At 45.2% G+C, this 19,952-nt stretch overlaps 1 protein-coding gene across 4 annotated transcripts in view; it reads left to right on the forward strand.

Moving 5' to 3' along the window:
• CLASRP (CLK4 associating serine/arginine rich protein) overlaps positions 1-19,952 on the forward strand; it is a 172,883-nt gene that overhangs the window by 103,760 nt on the left and 49,171 nt on the right. For 3 of the 4 annotated variants that reach the window (XM_078786329.1, XM_078786330.1, XM_078786331.1), the window contains exons 14-17: positions 324-512; positions 2,998-3,037; positions 3,293-3,353; positions 3,682-3,740. In XM_078786329.1, the coding sequence (XP_078642455.1) occupies positions 324-512; positions 2,998-3,037; positions 3,293-3,353; positions 3,682-3,740 (349 nt within the window). Of the gene's footprint in view, positions 1-323; positions 513-2,997; positions 3,042-3,292; positions 3,354-3,681; positions 3,741-19,952 lie in introns of all 4 variants that reach the window. The other variant, XR_013624878.1, reaches the window with a different exon arrangement.

A 19,952-nucleotide genomic window follows, 5' to 3' on the forward strand; every position in this document is an offset into this window, starting at 1 on the left:
TAAGAACTGTATTAACAGGAATATGCAGAAGAAATAAGGATTCAAGGAAAGTTATTTACAGTAAGAAAACATCACTTCGACTAAATATTGATCGAGTCCCCCAACGGTAGAGGTAATGCAATGTGTGTATGGGCCCGAGAGCAGTTGCCAGCACTTCAGCCCAGGATATGGACGTTCAGTGTCCTGTTTAAAAAAAAATAAAAAAAATCCTGTGGCAAAGTGCAGCACATGAACACTGAATAATGCTTAAAATTGGTACTGTTGACATGGAAACAAAAAAGGTGATCAAAGTGAAAATTTGTATGCACCTCGTATGGATGCAGAAACCATGACCGACGTCGGAGCCGTTCTGCTTCGGCTGAGAGGTCGCGTTGTGACCCGCACCCGAGGAGACACAGTCCCGGACGCAACGGGCGGAGCCGTAGCCGCAGTCGTAGCTTGCAGACACGAAGCGTGTCCCCTGGAAGCAAGGCCGTTTCTACATCCGAAGCAGCAGCACTCAAGCTGAAAAAGTGAGTACCACCTGGAGACCTGTTTTGGACATTGTCTTTGTAACATCCAGACTCTCAATTAATCACTTGTTACTCTTGTGTTGTCTTTTTATTTTTTCGTTGAAAGTCTGTCCTTATTTATAACTTCTTATTTACTGGTGAAAAATTAATACCTGTATAGTATTTGCCAATTTCATGTTTTCTGCTGTTTGATTCATTGAAAGGTCTAATCTACTATATAAGAGAGCCGTTGGTCTGTCTGTGTCTGTCGCCATTTTTCGCAAAGATGGCTGAACGGATCTTCGTCAAACTTTCAGAGGTTCATCAGTGAGTGCTTGGGAGTGTTTTAGGCCCAATTTTTTTTTTAAGGTAGTTTTATTTGGATTTTTCAAAAATCGCTCTATAGTGCCTCAGCCTTTTAAATTAATGACAGTTATAATTATATACAAGTACACATTCGCATAAATAAATACAAAACAACTCGCAAACATGTGAACACAAATAAATCAAACGATTCCGGAAGTGTACGAAGTTGGTAGTAAGGCCTCTTCTTCTTCTTGAACGTCATCATACTTAACTCAGAAACGTGATGAACGACACATTCACCAGCATATATTCAACAAAGGGAAAATGATGATTTGACATTTGTGGTGGATTCTGATTTGTATGTAAAGCACTCTTTGCATGGGTACATTTTTTTCTCCTTCTCATCCCCCCTCCCCCAAGATGGAGGGGCCTGTCAAAACCACCCCCCCTCCCCCAAAGATGTATATGTAGTATATCTTTCCCCTCCCTCTCCCCTCACCTCTCGCACCCCTCACCCTTCCACACCCCCCCACTCCCTTCCTCACCCTTCCCTCTCCTGTCTCCTCCCTCCCTCACCCCCCCAACCCCCCACCCCCCTCCCCGGCAGTGCCGGGTACTCCTACTAGTATGAGATACGACATTGACATGTTTGGTGCGTTATCTCCCTCCCTCCCCCCTCCCCGCACCTCCTCATACTGAAATACAGTGTATACATGGTGTCCACAGATTACCAGTCAAAATTTAAACCATAATAAAAAGATTAATGAAACCGGAAACGACGATGAGGTTTGCTGCATGTGAAAGAAAGTTTCTCAAAAGTTGTTTTTAATTAAAATTTAAGAAGATCATTATTTATCCTCACCTGTACAAATCGATGTAAGCACCCCTCAACATATGTACCACGTCAAGGTGATGCTCCTTCCAGGTTCGGTTCAGCATTCCTGCATTTATGGTCTTGATTGCACCCTAATCTTCTTCCTCACTTCCACCTTTGGTGGTAGCCCTCGTTTGGATGTTCATTGTTGTCCATTCAGACCTGTCCCCTTAGTCTGCAGGATGCTATCAGTCCATAAACTTTTTGTGCCACTCGAATCGTTTTTATTGATGGTGGCTGCCTTCCATAGGTCGTCCTGGAGCTCCGTTAAATCTGTGTAGCTGATGTGGTCTCTTATAAACCCGGAAACACATTGCGCATGTTCTTGTTGGGACGCATTTGCAGTAAATGTGACATCATGTGCCACAGGAGACACCTGGAAATTAAAATAAAGTCTATGAAATGTTGAGACGTGTTGTTTCACATGCAGCAAACCTCATCATTGTATTCCATTTCGTTTTTGTTTTTTACGTGAATTTGGAATGGTAATTTTGTGGATCCTCTAAATGTCTGAACCTTGTATAATCAAAAAACGGCTTGTCCGATCACCAACACATTTTGCATACGTGCTCGAGGTACCCAGTCAGGTCATGTGCATGAAATAAACCCTCTCCCCAAAGGTGGAGAGATGAGTTGCAATTTCACCTGAACACAGCGAATAGTTCAAAAATGTTAACCACTACCCCTATTGTGGGCGGGAATCCGACGACACACATGGCACAGTGCGCGTGAATCCCAGAGCGGGCGAGTATCACTACCTTTACCTAAGTTACAAGGATATTCGGTGACAATTGACAAATCGACGTATTAGGTAACGTTTGATCGTGGGATCCCAGCATCATTCGCTACGTGGTTTATATGCGGATGCCAAGCAGGCCAGGTTGGATCATTTTCAGAGCCTTTGATGGATGATCCTCTCAAAACCTTTCATGAGAGATCGTCAAGTTACATAGTCTCTTATTCTTATGGCCCAATTGAAGTAATTTTGTAAATTGAACCTTGAACCCCTTCCCTGAAGCTTCTCTTTATATACTTTAATCATCTGGGGGATTGGGTTGGGGGTGGAGAGTGGGGGTGTTGAAATCACGTGAGTTGTTCAAACACATTCAGAGTGGATTCCTTTTTTTGGGGGGTAGGGAAGGGGGGTTGAAATCACGTGAGTTGTTCAAACACATTGAGTGGATTCCTTTTGGGGGGGGGGGGGTGTTGATTTGTTGTAAAATGTTGAGTAAAAGCATCTCTGAAATGTCATGTCCCTTTTTTTGTGAATATACTCCATTTCTATTTTATGTTTGTCATTATGTTTGTCATTTCGTTCTTTCCCAGGCCTGAAACGCCAGTCGGTAAAGAGGCGGGAGCTTCCAAAGTCAGTAAGAATTACTGCTCGCCTTCGTTTTTATCACACGCGTTGTTATTCCTATCGATTCTTTTTTCCTTTCTTTCCCACTCCCCTTTGCAGTGGACGTCAAGAACAAACATTCGAGATTTTGACATCCTAACCTTTTTATCTTGAGAATGCTTTGATTAATAGTTGACCCATTTGTGCTCTGCTTCATATTGTGCACTATTAGGAAAGTAATATTGAATGCCCATGAATTCAATGTAAACTTTCATTTTACAGCCAAAGATTAAGCCCCAAGAACGTCTGAAACTCAAGATGCAAAAAGCACTGAGCAAGCAGTGTAAGCTTACATCTGCCACCCCCATCGCCTCAACCCCACTTCTCCCTCAATCCACTCTCTAGCTCCTGAACCCCAAAACCTTCTGACCACTCTGAAACCCCTTTGCCCATTCGCTGTCCATATGCCAACTCTTAACCACATTGCAACCCTCTGTTCTTCTACCTTTATGTCTAATACAGTATCTCTCGCTCCTTCCATATTTTAAATCTTATCTTTCAGCTTTACTCTGTGAAAAGGCACAATCTCTCTTCATTTCCTTCCTTTGCATGAAACTTTTTCCTTTCCTGTTCTAACCCTTCTAATGTACTTCTTTCTCTTCATTGTCCAGATAAAGCAGACAAGAAAGCAGCTCAAGAGAAGCAGTTGCAGCTATTGCACCAACGACAGGTGGATTTGCATGTCACTCAAACTCGCTGAAAAGTGTTCTTGATGTGCAGAAAGTTGTGTAATGAGATCTTCACTTTTAACCCTCATATCAAGTAATGTCTAACTCTCTTCTGAGCTGACTAGCGTCGGTTCGAATCTCGGCCCAGCTCTCAGCTGTCTTCCCGGTGTTGTGCAAGCAGGGCGATTCATCAATGTGTGTGCCATTCCTTGGGTGGATGTCAAACCAGGTGTCCTATCTGCTCGCATTAGTTGGCAGACGTTAATGATTACAAGGTGTCCTTCACAAAGACTAAGCAAGCTATCGCTGGCACCCTGGCCAAATTATTCCTGCATGCTCGGTCAAGTATTCCTGTGTTGGACCATCCAGGATTTTAACCTTAGCCAAAGAATCTGCTTTGGTAGAATCAACGCTCTGTATACAGTGTGGTGCACAATTAATGTTTCGAATAACTCATGCAAAAGCATTGGCAGTATTAATAATAATAATAGTAATAATAATTAAAACCGCGAGCAGTGATTATCCGGGGACCAAGACGCCCCACCCCGATTGGATATGTGCACGCCAGAGTCATTGACAATGGCAGCCCGGATCCGATTGTTCAAAGTTTGAACTGGATCAATCGAAAAATTAAGGAGGAGATGCATTTTAAAGGCTTGCATGAAATTCAATATGGCCACCAGGTCACATGACCTATGACGTCATATTTATGATATGCATCCAATCACGTGGCATACTATAAGTGGTCAACGTTTCAACTCGATAAATGGAAAAATGAAGGCAGAGATGCATTTTTTATGTTTTCATAAAAGCCAATATCGCTGCCATGTCACGTGACCTATGACATATTTAGGATCTGCTTCCAATCCAGTGACATACAATAATTGGTCAAGGTTTCAAGTTCATCTGATTAATCGTTTGGCCTGTAGGTCGATACAAAATTCATGGAATCACAATATTAATGGGGAAAAAAATGCTGAGTCGCCACTTTTTTAATTGGCGCGCCATAGACTAATTAGCAAAAAAATCAAACAAAATCTGAGAAAACAGCCTTCTTCACATTGAGGTGGACTATGTTTGCCAAGTTTCAACTCAATAGGTCGAAAAATGAAAAGAGATTTTAAAGTTTTTCAATGAATCTAAAATGGCTGCCAGGTCATGTGACCTATGACATACTTAGGATATGCATCAAGTGAAGTTGTATACCATACATGGTCAAGGTTTCAAATTCCTACGATGAGCAGTTTGACCTGTAGGTCGCCAACAAATTTAATGGCATCAGAATAATAATAATCTTACCAATTTCAAAAGGGTACCAATGAATGAATTATGAATTCTGAATGAATGAATAATAATCTTACCAATTTCAAAAGGGTACCAATGGTCTCCTAATAAACAATTTATATTATATTCTCCGTCGGTAAATTCTGTCTGTCTGTCGAACATCTGTCCGGGGGTGTGGCTTCCTCTGTTGAGAAAGTAGCTCCACCCTTTCTGGAAGAGGCTTCAAAAACAAATATCCACCATTTTATTTACTCGCATAGCTTTGAGGCCTGCTTTGTTAGGCCCGTGGTGTCTTGCTCTCTCTCACAGTTTTATTTCAACTCAAATTCGATATCTCATTTCATTTTTAACAGTCGCCAACATGGTTTTAGACTTGGTTGAAAAAAAACGGGAATAAAATCCGATGAAAGTTTCCGTTTATGGAACAAAATGCATTTTCAAAGGGCTGTAACATAGAACGCCATTGACACTCTCTCACACCTTTATCTCTACACTAACTCACCATCTGATTCCATTTTTATTGATGGTTTTAGTCTCGGTTTCAGCAATAATTGAGAACATTCACGCACACACGGGAAATTGCCGAGATATATAAAAAAAAAAATTGCGGCACGGTCTGTCATACACCCGGATGTCATGACAGACATCTGTCTGTCATACTTCAGGTGATCCCGGGGGAGGAGGCTGTTTCACAGCACCACTTGGTTGTCTGCGACATAAGGGTGAAAGGTGCGAGGAGAGCTCGGCGGGTGAAGTACCAACCGAGAATGAAGGTGTGCAGGTTAAAAGAGCTGACAGTAAGGGAGGCATTAAAAGAGAGGCTGAGTAGGGTCGAGGATGATGTGGTTGAGATTGAAAGTGGTTGGATGTCAATGGAAGCTAGTCTGTTGGGAGCCGTTGGTGAGGTATGTGGATGGACAAAAGGACCACCGAGGCACTCGGAAACATGGTGGTGGGATGATGAAGTTGGAAAGAGGATTGACGAGAAGAGGAAGAAGTTCAAGGAGTGGCAGAAGGCGAAGGGTACGGGAGCAGAAACAGCAGAGCATGAAAGTTATAAGGCAGCCAGGAAGGCTGCAAAGAAAGAGGTAGCAAAGGCGCAGGAGGCATGTCGGAAAATGTTCAGAGAACGCTTGGATTCGGAAGAGGGTCAGAAAGCAGTATTCAGGATTGCAAAGCAGATAGCGAAAGAGAGGTGTGATGTGATGGGGGTGAATTGCTTGAAGGATGAAGTGGGACAAATCGTTGTTGACCCAGATGGAATTAAAGGAAGATGGAAAAGATATATGGAAATGCTGTTGAATACAGAGAATGAATGGGATGGCAACATAGAGAGAAACCCAGTTTTAGGACCGGCAGAGAAGATAACTGAGAAGGAAGTTGAGGAAGCGATAAAAGCAATGAAGGGGAGAAAAGCGGGAGGGCCGACGGGAGTTGTGGGAGATATATTGAAGGCAGCAGAAAGTTGGGGTGTGAAGAGAATGACAGAGATCTGTAATCTGGTGGTGAAAGAAGGCCGAATTCCAGTGGATTGGGAACTGAGTACCCTCGTCCCTCTATACAAGGGGAAAGGTGACCCTCTGGAGTGTGGCTCGTACCGAGCGATAAAGTTATTGGAGCATGGAATGAAGGTATTGGAAAGGGTGTTGGAGAGGAGGCTAAGGAAGAAAGTGAAGATCGACGAAATGCAGTTTGGATTTATGCCAGGAAGAGGAACGACAGACGCGCTTTTCATTGTGAGGCAGTTGCAGGAGAAGTACATGGAGAAGAGGAAGAAGTTGTTTCTTGGGTTTGTTGATCTGGAGAAAGCATTCGATAGGGTTCCACGCAAAGTATTGACATGGGCATTGAGGAAGTTAGGAGTGGAAGAATGGTTGATCAGAGTAGTGATGGCAATGTACAAAAGAGCGCGCACAGCTGTAAGGACGAAGGACGGGAACAGTGGTGAGTTTGAGGTGAAGGTGGGAGTGCATCAGGGGTCGCTACTAAGTCCACTACTATTTGTAGCTGTGATGGAGGTGCTGGCTCAGAACGTAAAGGAGGGTTTACCGTGGGAGTTGTTGTATGCAGATTATCTGGTGTTGATTGTGGAAAGTACGGATGGACTGAAGGAAAAGATGAACAAGTGGAAGGAATGTATGGAGACAAAAGGTCTGAAGGTGAATATCGGAAAGACGAAGGTGATGGCAAGTGGTAAAGCATGTGGGGAGGTGGAAAGAACTGGGAAGTGGCCCTGTGCTGTGTGTAGGAAGGGTGTCGGAGTGTACTCCATTCAATGTACAATGTGCGCTGAGTGGGTTCATCAAAAATGTAGTGGTCTGAGAGGGTCATTAACCAGTGTGGCAGCTACATTCAAATGTAAGGTGTGCACAGAGGGAGCTGCAGATGGAGGAAATGTTGAGTTGGATCTTGGAGACGGCATTAAGCTGGAAGGTGTGAAAACATTTTGCTACCTCGGAGACATGCTGAATGGAGAAGGTGGATCAGACTCGGCAACGGTTGCTAGAGTGAGATGTGCATGGAAGAAGTTTCGGGAACTGAATGGCGTGCTGATGATGAGGGGAGTGTCGTTGAAGCTGAAGGGAAAGGTGTATGCTGCATGTGTGAGAAGTGTTATGATTTATGGGAGCGAGACATGGGTAATGAACGTAGAGCAGCAACGAAGGTTGGAAAGGCTGGAAATGCGAATGATTCGACGGATGTGCCAAGTATCGTTGAGAGAGAGGAAGACAAATGATGAATTGCGAAAGATGATGGGAATAGAGCCTGTGATTGATGCTGTGAAGAGGAACAGGTTGAGATGGTTTGGTCATGTGTTGAGGAAGGATGAAAGTGACTGGTTGAGAAGAGTGATGGAAATGAATGTAGAAGGAAGTAGAGGACGTGGAGACCGAGAAAGACTTGGCTAAAGATGGTGGAAGAAGAAATGCGGGCAAGGGGGTTAACAAGGAGAGATGCAGAAAATAGGGCAAAATGGAGAAGATTGCCATGGGGACCGCAAGGCTAACCCCCGCTCTAGTAGGGAAAATGGCCTTTAAAATGCATGTTGTTGTTTGTTTGGTCTTGGAGTCATGCACCGCTTAAAATAACAGACTGAAAAATGGCGACATATATTAAAATTTGACTTTGTAAAGCGAAAGGCTTCCGATATATTCAAGTTTAAAAATGAAGTCACCCGTGACTGATGTGCATTTTAAGACTCAATCAACATGTCTTCGATCATAAATTACTTTTTGAAGAAACAAAGGTACATTCGTATTACAACTCAAGCAAAGGAAACTGCCTGTTTTGTTCGGAGTGATTATACACCGCCCAAAGACGACACTCGCGTTTGCAAATCCTCTCTCCAAAATGAATTGAATAATGAGGGAACAGAACAAGACCGCCAATGAACGTTTCCACACACTTGCACGGGATGCTGAGCAACAAAGACAACAACAACAACAACAACAACATGCATTTTAAAGGCCATTTTCCCTACTAGAGTGGGGGTTAGCCTTGCGGTCCCCATGACAATCTTCTCCATTTTGCCCTATTTTCTGCGTCTCTCCTTGTTAACCCCCTTGCCCGCATTTCTTCTTCCACCATCTTTAGCCAAGTCTTTCTCGGTCTTCCCCGTCCTCTACTTCCTTCTACATTCATTTCCATCACTCTTCTCAACCAGTCACTTTCATCCTTCCTCAGCACATGACCAAACCATCTCAACCTGTTCCTCTTCACAGCATCATTCACAGGCTCTATTCCCATCATCTTTCGCAATTCATCATTTGTCTTCCTCTCTCTCAACGATACTCCGCACATCCACGAACCATTCGCATTTCCACCCTTTCCAGCCTTCGTTGCTGCTATACGTTCATTACCCATGTCTCGCTCCCATAAATCATAACACTTCTCACACATGCAGCATACACCTTTCCCTTCAGCTTCAACGACACTCCCCTCATCATCAGCATGCCACTCAGTTCCCGAAACTTCTTCCATGCACATCTCACTCTCGCAACCGTTGCCGAGTCTGATCCACCTTCTCCATTCAGCATGTCTCCGAGGTAGCAAAATGTTTTCACACCTTCCAGCTTCACGCCGTCTCCAAGATCCAACTCAACATTTCCTCCATCTGCAGCTCCCTCTGTGCACACCTTACATTTGAATGTAGCTGCCACACTGGTTAATGACACTCTCAGACCACTACATTTTTGATGAACCCACTCAGCGCACATTGTACATTGAATGGAGTTCACTCCGACACCCTTCCTACACACAGCACAGGGCCACTTCCCAGTTCTTTCCACCTCACCACATGCTTTACCACTTGCCATCACCTTCGTCTTTCCGACATTCACCTTCAGACCTTTTGTCTCCATACATTCCTTCCACTTGTTCACCTTTTCCTTCAGTCCATCCATACTTTCTGCAATCAACACCAGATCATCTGCATGCAGCAACTCCCACGGTAAACCCTCCTTTACGTTCTGAGCCAGCACCTCCATCACAGCTACAAATAGTAGTGGACTTAGTACCGACCCCTGATGCACTCCCACCTTCACCTCAAACTCACCACTGTTCCCGTCCTTCGTCCTTACAGCTGTGCATGCTCTTTTGTACATTGCCATCACAACTCTGATCAACCATTCCTCCACTCCTAACTTCCTCAATGCCCATGTCAATACTTTGCGTGGAACCCCACCGAATGCTTTCTCCAGATCAACAAACCCAAGAAACAACTTCTTCCTCTTCTCCATGTACTTCTCCTGCAACTGCCTCACAATGAAAAGCGCGTCTGTCGTTCCTCTTCCTGGCATAAATCCAAACTGCATTTCGTCGATCTTCACTTTCTTCCTTATCCTCCTCTCCAACACCCTTTCCAATACCTTCATTCCATGCTCCAATAAAATAACTATCGCTCGGTATGAGTCACACTCCAGAGGGTCACCTTTCCCCTTGTATTGAGGGACGAGGGTACTCAGTTCCCAATCCACTGGAATGCGGCCTTCTTTCACCACCAGATTACAGATCTCTGTCATTCTCTTCACACCCAAACTTCCTGCTGCCTTCAACATATCTCCCACAACTCCCGTCGGCCGTCCCGCTTTTCTACCCTTCATTGCTTTTATCGCTTCCTCAACTTCCTTCTCAGTTATCTTCTCTGCCGGTCCTAAAACTGGGTTACTCTCTATGTTGCCATCCCATTCATTCTCTGTATTCAGCAGCATTTCCATATATCTTTTCCATCTTCCTTTAATTCCATCTGGGTCCACAACGATTTGTCCCACTTCATCCTTCAAGCAACTCACCCCCATCACATCACACCTCTCTTTCGCTGTCTGCTTTGCAATCCTGAATACTGCTCTCTGACCCTCTTCCGAATCCAAGCGTTCTCCAAACATTTTCCTACATGCCTCCTGCGCCTTTGCTACCTCTTTCTTTGCAGCCTTCCTGGCTGCCTTATAACTTTCATGCTCTGCTGTTTCTGCTCCCGTACCCTTCGCCTTCTGCCACTCCTTGGACTTCTTCCTCTTCTCGTCAATCCTCTTTCCAACTTCATCATCCCACCACCATGTTTCCGAGTGCCTCGGTGGTCCTTTTGTCCATCCACATACCTCACCAACGGCTCCCAACAGACTAGCTTTCATTGACATCCAACCACTTTCAAGCTCAACCACATCCTCGACCCTACTCAGCCTCTCTTTTAATGCCTCCCTTACTGTCATCTCTTTCAACCTCCACACCTTCATTCTCGGTTGGTACTTCAACCGCCGAGCTCTCCTCGCACCTTTCACCTTTATGTCGCAGACAACCAAGTGTGAAACAGCCTCCTCCCCCGGGATCACCTTTGTGTCCCAGAGGTGCCCACTCTCTCGCCTACGCACCATCAGGTAGTCAACGGTTGTCGTCGACCCACCTGTAACAAGCTTCTTACCCTCTTTCTGGAACTGAGTATTACAAATCAACAAATCAGCTCCATCAGCAAACTCCAAAATCCTTTCACCTTCTCCATTTCTCACACTATATCCGTAACCCCCATGAACTCCCTCAAAACCATCCATACTCCTTCCCACATGTCCATTTAGGTCTCCTCCTTCCACAACAACTTCCTCATCTTTCACGTTTTCCATCAGCTTCTCTATCGCACACCAGAACTTGTCCTTCTCTTCATCGCTCCGACCAACCTGCGGAGCATATCCCGAGATGACGTTCACCAAGAGCTTTCCAATCATCATTTTCACCATCATCAACCTATCACTCACTCTAGTCACACTCACCACACTGTCTACAAACTCCTCAGAAAACAGGAGACCAACACCATTCATGCCCTCCAGGCACCCTTGCCACATAAACTTGTATTTCTGTCCCTGCCTACCCTTCCCCATTCTCACACCACTTCCCTTCCATCTCGTCTCTTGCACACAACATATGTCCACTCTTCTTCTGACCAATACTTCCACCACTTCTCCTGATCTCCCTGTCATTGTCCCTACATTCCATGTCCCAAACCTCAGAAACCGATCTCCACTTCGGGCTGTACCCTGCCCATATGTAGTTGTAATTGTCATGGTTCTCTTTTTGAGGCAATGTTTTTATGGCCGGATGCCCTTCCTGACGCCAACCCTCTTAGTCGTCTCTTACGACACACAGGGATACGGTGTACCTATTCTAATCCAGGGTATACACTGGGAAACGTTTAAAACATGGAAATTCTGGGGGGGGGGGGGGGGGGGCGTCAGCATCACGGCTGCGGTTTAAACATATTTAAATAATATTTAAATAAACCATGAAAAACAATCTGGGAAAAGTCTCTAAGTGAGAACGTGGATTTGAGAAAGCAGGAGCAGAGGTGGAAGAAAAACGAGATATAGGGGGCGGGGCATAAGTCGAGACGAGGAGGAGAGCGAACAAGCACGTGTCCGGGAGGAGAGAAAGAATTAATATATAATTTTTTTTTTTTGTTTGTTCTGTTTTCAAAACGCTGGACAAAGGGTAAGATGTTCGTGAGAGGTAGGGGGGAGAAAAGAAAATCAAAGAAACAAGCAAATACTATGAAGGAAAGAACCCATATTCACAAAACGCTGACGGGGGGAGGGAGCCCGGAGAGACCAGGCCGCGCACGAGGCGCGAACAAAAAAACGACGAATTACGCACAAATTTGCAACAACTACAAAACCAAAACCAAATAGAAACACAATAACACATACACAACAAAATACCCAGCGGAAATTTGACAAAGACACGAACGGGAAAACACTCAAACTTTGATGCCATGGAGAGATCGAAGCAAGCCCCGTCGCTCGAGGGACCGGAAGACTTCCATTGCTTGGAAGCAACAATGGAAGGAAGCAACACAAATTTGCAACTTGCTGAGCAACAAAGACATTGGAAGGTAATGTGTGCTCAGCAAACATATGCAAGAGCAACTCTAATGAATCCGGATGAAGTATTGGATAATATTTGTGTGTGTGTGCGTGTGTACATGTATGTGTTTTGTATATATGTTCGTATGTGTGTGTGTGTGTATATACACTACTCACAATAAGTTAGGGATATTGGCAGGTTCTTCAGTGTGGTTGATTTTGTGTGTTAATTATGTTGAAAAAAGTTGTTGGTCCTAATTCTATGGTTATTAATGAGTGTGAAAAAACACAGCATTCTTGATTTCAATACCCTAACCCTAAACCCTATTAAAAAAAAAAAAAAAACTGCCACAATATCCCTAACTTTGTGTGTGTGTGTGTGTGTGTGTGTGTGTGTGTGTGTGTGTGTGTGTGTGTGTGTGTGTGTGTGTGTGTGTGTGTGTGCGTGCGTGCGTGCGTGCGTGCGTGCGTGCGTGCGTGCGTGCGTGCGTGCGTGCGTGTGTGTGTGTGTGTGTGTTCGTGATCAAAAAATATATATTAAACTGCGTCTGCCCGGGGGTGTGGCTTCCTCTGTTGAGAGAGAGAGAGAAGGTCAAACCCCCCCCCCCCCCCCCCCCCCCCAGAACACCCTGAGGACCTACAACACCCAGAAGACCCCAAGGATCCTGAAGACCTATAAGACTCCAAAGACCCTTAACAACCACAAAGACCCAAGAGAGCCAAAGGACCCTGAAGACTCTTAAATAACCGGAAGACCCAGAGGACCCAAAATACCCCTGAATATCCAATCTTACCAAAAGATCCCGAAGACACAGATAACCCAAAATACCACGAAGACCCAAAATACTCCAAAGGTGACAAACAGGGTTGGCGGCAGGAAGGGCATCCGGCCGTAAAACATTGCTTCAAAAAAAGGGAACAACAAAAACAACAACCACGGTGCCCAAAAAAGGCCAACCCCCGCTTTGCGGGGAAAAATGGCCTCGAAAGGTGTTTTTTTTTTTTTTTTTTTTTTTTTCTCCAAAGACCCTAAAGACCCAAAATAACACAAAAGATTCTTGAAGACCGAAAAGGCAAAAAGATCACGAAGACCCTTAAAGACCCAAAAGGTCAAAAATATCCAAAGATTCAACAGACCCCAAAGACCCAAAATACCCCAAAGACCCTGAATGCCAAAAGACCCCAAAGACTTAAAAGTCCCAAAAAACTCCAGAGATTGAAAAGACCCCAAAAACCTTAAAGACCCAAAAGACAATCAAGATCCAAAAGACTGAAAAGACCCTGAAGACCCAAATGACTGTTAAAGGGGAACCCAAATGCAATTTTTTTTCCCTGAAACGCCATTAGCAATCATTAATCATTAATCATGGTCAACTTTGAAGGGAATTTTTTTTATTTGAAAATCACAATGTGCTGAAAAAGCTCTGGAGTCCAGACTGTCGATTCTCGAGATTGCCAGTGACGTCACATTGTGAATTCACTATGATCCTGCTGGCGACGGTACATAGAGAAATGGCACATTTCGAGCTCGGATTCCGATACTAATTGGGGATGATTGGGTGGGGGTGGTGGGGGATATTGTTATGAGGTCATGGGTATTGTTAGGGGGGGGGGGGTGTGGGTGTGGTCGTGGAGTATTGTTAGCTAGGGTGGCAGTTGATAGGGGATTGTGAAGAGTGGTGGAGTGGGGTGAGGGCTGTGGGGCGGTCATGGTTATTGTTAGCTTGGGTGATGGCTGATGTGGAATTGTGAGGGGATGGGCGAGGGAAGGTAAGGTGGTCATGGGTATTTTTTTTATCAAGGGTGACGGTTGAAGGGGGATTGTGGGGGGAAGGTGGAGTGGGGTTGTTTTATGGATATTGTTAGCTCGGGCAATGGTTGATAGGGGATTGTGAGGGGATGGTGGAGTGGGGTAAGGGGTGTGGGGTGGGCATGGGTATTGTTAGCTAGGGTGATGGTTGATGGAAGAATGTGAGGGGTATTGGAGTGGGGTGAGTGGTGTGGGGCAGTCATGGGTATTGCTTGCTAGGGTGATGGCTGATGGGGAATTGTGAGGGGGTGGGGATGAGTGGGGTAAGGTGGTCATGGGTATTGTTAACTAGGTAGATGGATGAAAGTGGTTGTGGGGGGAAGTGGAATTGGGGGGTGGGGGGGATGTGGGGTTGTTATGGGTATCGTTAGGTTGGGTGATGCTTGATGGGGGATTGTGAGAGGATGGTGGAGGGGAGTGGAAAGAGATGGGTGTGGGTTGGTTGTCGTTATTGTTAGCTCGGGTGATGTTTGATGTTTTCTTTTTTTTCTGGAAAATTGAGATGCCTCAAAAACCGAGGACACCTAAGTTGAACAGAAATCAGCAATTTCAATATTTTCAAAAGGAATCAGCTTGTCAACAGAAAATATCCGATGGCAGAAAAATGTGTTGCACGCTTGGAACAAGATCGCCCGTGGTGTCGCCCATAGGGTGGGTACTCTGCTAGTAATAATATTAATGTGAAAACCACATTTCAAACTTTGGTTTGGAGCACAGAGAGAAAGAAAACTTCATTTGTATTGTTAAATCTGAGGGTATGTTAAATTTGTTGTTAAATATGAGGGTACGTTGAATATTGTTATGTCGGCAGGGTAAAGGAATATCTAGAGCCAGGTAGATCTGAATAGGTAACATGCTTCGACTGTCGCGATTGGGAATCCACCTGTAATTTCTGTATGTGTAGTCCAGTTTGTCGGGTTAAGATTCCTCACAGTCTATAAACAGTTGTATAACATAGCTAAAAGACTCGTCATAAAAATCATTCTGAAAGCAAAAACGTCATATATTTCTGATCGGATTACTATGAGCTCCTCCTGCAAGCAACTGTTCAGCATTACCAACCGCCTGTTTGCCACCAAAAATAAATCCGTTCTTCCTACTGTATTTCCTCAAAACGAACTACCCCAACACTTCCTGCATTTCTTTCACAATAAAATTCAGTCAATAAGAAACAATCTTGACAAGCAGTCACTCCTTTCCTTCGATGATGCTGAACACTGCTTTCACAGACGACCTCTTAGTTCGTTTACTCCTGTTACTGAGGAAATTGTCAAATGTACAATCCTCAAGTCAAACACAAAAACATGTGATCTCGACCCCCTTCCCACCGATTTGTTCATTGAGTGTTTGGACACCCTCCCATTTATTACTGCAGTTATCAATGATTCTCTGACTACGGGTTCATTTCCACTTCTCTTTAAACAAGCTCTTGTTAAACCACTTCTTAAAAAGCCCACCCTTGACCTTAACGACATGAAAAATTACCGTCCTATCTCCAACCTGTCTTTCCTGTCAAAGATCACAGATGAATGACCATCTAGTTTCAGATTATCTTTTCAATTCTCGCCAGTCAGCATATAGACCAGGCCATAGCACCGAGACCGCTCTCCTAAGAATAACCAATGATCTTCTGACCTCTCTTGACTGTGGTAAGGTTTCCGTTCTTGCTCTTTTGGACTTGTCTGCCGCCTTTGACACGATTGACCATAGTGTCTTAATTCGTCGTCTTGAAATCACATTTGGTATAACTGGTACTCCACTTTCTTGGCTGATGTCCTATCTTACTGATAGAATGCAAACAGTTGTTGTCAATGGCCAGAAATCAGCTCCTTCTCCGCTTTCCTTTGGCGTTCCCCAGGGCTCAGTCCTTGGACCTATCCTCTTTCTTTTGTACACTCAGCCTCTATTTGATCTTGTTGCCAGACATTCAGTTGATCACCACGCCTTTGCGGATGACAATCAGCTGTACAAAGGAAGCACGATTCAACAAATCGTGCCCACTGTTGAAGTGTTAGAAGGCTGTATTGCCGACGTGAAGGCGTGGATGACCCAAAACAAACTTCAGCTGAACGATGCTAAAACAGAGTCTATGATTGTAAGATCGCACAGATGTCCTCTACAATGTTCACTTCCTCCCACTATTCATGTTGGTGAAACCGATGTAAACTTTGTTTCGTCGGCCAAGAACCTTGGTGTGGTTTTCGACTGTAACATGACATTTTCCAAGCAAGTACTTCAAACTTGCAAATCAGCATACTTTCAGCTACGAAAGATCGCATCCATTCGCCACTTTCTTTCTCCTGAAGCTGCTCTAACTCTGGTCTGTGCCCTTGTCCTCTCAAGGCTGGACTATTGTAATTCTTTGTATGCTGGCTGCCCTCAGTTTCTCTTGGATAAGTTACAAAAGGTTCAAAACTCTGCCGCTCGTCTTGTCTGTAAGGTGAAGAAGTCTGACCATGTTACTCCGCTTCTTGAATCTTTACACTGGCTGCCTGTCTCTGCTCGTGTGCAATACAAAATTTGCACACTATGTTATAAATCATTGTGTGGAGCGGGACCTCACTATCTCTCCGATTTGCTCACTCTCTATGAACCTCGGCGAAGGCTTCGTTCAAGCGACGACTCTATGACCTTAGAGCTGCCGCGCACCAGCACCAAGTCGTTTGGCGAGAAATCCTTTTCGTTTGCTGCACCTCTGCTCTGGAATGACTTGCCTTCCTCTGTTCGACATGTTGACTCTCTTCCTGCCTTTAAAACCTCCCTCAAAACCTATCTGTTTCACAAGTCTTTCAAAGTCTAAGTCCTGTTTTCCCTTTGGTTTGAGGTGGGACAGAGATCGAGAGTATGTCTGTGTACATGTGCGGGGGAGGGGAGGAGGAGGGGGGAGTACACATCTGTGGGTTTTGAATGGGGAGGGAGAGGAATAGGGCAAGAGTGAAGGTGTGTCTGTGTGTGTGTATGTTTGTGTGTGTGGTGTGTGTGCGTTCGCATGATAATGTAAAGCGCCATGAGGGTAGTTTACTCTGCTTGATGGGGCTATATAAGACTCCTTTATTATTATTATTATTATTAAGATGTATACCTGTGAACATACCAGGATGTTCGAGTGTTAGATAGTGTCGGGATTAAAGATAAACCCCTGTGTGTCAAACCTGGTTGTCAAACCTTTGTCCCTAATGGCAATGCACACCAACATAGACACTTAGACAAGCCCTTAGCGCAACATTAAATAATTCCCTTCCCTGACAGTGACTTCAGAAGGAACAGGCAAGGAAACCAGGCCAGGGCACCACCGATGATGGCCCCCGCCAGCTACACCTCCGGCAGGCCTCGAGTAGCATGTGCTATGACCACGCTACAGGCCTGTGATTCGGTGGAGGGCACTGATTGGGTGGCACGTCAAAGCTGACGTCACCGCCGCAAGGCTATATAGGGGCGCGCCGAACGACATTGTCTCTTGCGCCTCTTGAAGATCCAGCAGTGCGCTCTTGCACATCCACGTCCAGGGCTTGCACATCCAGAACTCATCTTGCTTGCGCAGCTTCCTCTGGCAGCTCAAACTCTCTTGCGCACGTCTTTCCCTGGCTGTCTTGTGTTCTCTGCGCTTCCCTGCTTGGTCTTGGGATGTCACTGGTGGTCGTTGGCTCGCCATCTGCGTGGTGCTTGGAGTGGTGCACGGACCTCGTGGTGTGCGACTGATTGGAGCTTGGAGCGAGGCCTGGTGGCGTGCGAGCGGGCCACCAGGACGTGTTGGACGGCAGACAATACCAGACGACGGACAGATAAGCTCACACCACATTTCACAATTACACAACGTGTACTTTTCCTTTAATTCATATTCCTATGTCTCGTTTCCGAAATCTGTGTGTGGGGACATCCTGATTAGGATATTTATTACTGGCATGTGCTTTTCCTGTCCCACCTCCGTGTGAATAAACCCTTATATTATTTTCTGTATATATATCTGAACGCAGTTTCCGTGTGATTGATTTAATAGGTAAGGCTGCAAGGCTCTTTCGCGCCCCCCTCCATCCCGCACGCTTTGGTGTAGCTTTTGTTTTTGGAGTCCGCCATTGAGTTTCGCCTTGAGAGCTAAGGCCTTCACGATTGTCTTCCGTGACCGCCTGATTTTAATCAAAGTCGGCCGCACGACAATATGTTGTGAAATATGAGGGAATGTTAAATATGTTGTTTAATATGAGTGAATGTTGAATATGTTGTTTAATATGAGTGAATGTTAAATATGTTGTTTAATATGAGTGAATGTTAAATATGTTGTTTAATATGAGTGAATGTTAAATATGTTGTTTAATATGAGGGAATGTTAAATATTGTTGCGGTCGAGGACCGAAGTGGTACGAATCCCCACTGCTGACAACAATTTGTTGTGGGGGCCGCCTGTTACGGATTCGTCACTTCCGTTGTTGTGGTTTTCATCCACTGTAAACATTTTTCATTCCATGTATTATTATTGTTGTCGTTTGAGGGAAATAGAAATTATTATTTTTAAAATGTAAAAAAGTTAATGTTTTAAATGAAACATGAACCTGACAACGACGAAGAGGAAGAGGAGAAAAGAAGGCGGAGCAAGTGAAGTCGGACAAGAAGAAGCCGAGCGGCGTTGAGGGTTTGAGCCAACGCTAGCGAACGAAGGTCACTAGTGAACTTTTGGGTTTCCCAGGAAAGGGATTCCTGCGACAGAGTTGTTATCGCTGTGACAGATCAACCTGCGTGTCAGGTTTTGCGATTGATTCCGAAGAGAATCATCGAAGGGCCGTTACGTCTCGAACGGGCCGTCGGCCATTTTGACTCGCGCACTTTGCGCGTCGAGCAAGGTTTCTTTGCTTCGTCAGCCGTTTTCACCGGATTCAGACGTATCTGGTGTGTGTGTGTGCAACGCGGATTTTGAAGGTAAATCTGAGGTTTGCCGACTGTGAGCCGTGGAACGTCCATACCCGAGGGTGTGATTTCCCAGTCGCCTGGAGGGCGCCTTTGGATTTCCCAGTCGCCTGGAGGGCGCCTTTAGATTTCCCAGTCGCCTTGAGGGCGCCTTTATGCAGCTTTGGCCACGTGACTGTGACGATCATCCGAACGGGATTCTGGTCTTGATTAGACATCGTTCTGCCCAATCGCTGGAGCGGATCGACTTTGGCTTGAAGCCGGGAAAGAGTGTTACGGATTCGTCCCTTCCGCTGTTGTAGTTTTCATCCACTTGAAACCCTTCTGGTTCTGTGTATTATAATTGTTGTTGTTTAAGGGAAATGGTTATTGTGGTTAAAAGGTTAAAAGCATTCATGGTAAAAAAGAGACAGGAAGCAGGACCGGGAACCGGAAGACGAGAAAAAGAAGAGGAAGAGGCGTGGTGAGAAAAGTCTGAGAAGACGCGTGACGTCGAGGCTCCGTAGCGAGCGTGGTGTACCGAAAGTCACGAGGGAATTTTGAGTTCCTTGAAAGGACATCCGGCGATAGGAAATATCGCTGGAATTCAGAAATCTGCGTAGTCAAGTTTGGGCGCTGACATTTCGACGAATCCTCGCCTAGTCGCATCGACTCAAGTAAGAGCCGTCGGCCATTTTGAACCTCGCGCTTCGGACACCTACAAAGGTTTTGCTTCGCGTCAGCTTTACCCCCAACATCCTACCGTCTGTCGGGGATGTGTATGTGCGACCGCTTCGTCTCCAATTACGTTGCGGTTTGCTGATTGAGCGGTGAAGGTGCTCCTCTGGAGGGCGCCTTTGTACAGTTTCGGCGGGGCGATTGCCAGTGCCATCTGT

The sequence above is a fragment of the Myxine glutinosa genome, chromosome 11, assembly GCF_964187855.1.
Source record: "Myxine glutinosa chromosome 11, kmMyxGlut1.1, whole genome shotgun sequence".
Lineage (NCBI taxonomy): Eukaryota > Metazoa > Chordata > Myxini > Myxiniformes > Myxinidae > Myxine > Myxine glutinosa.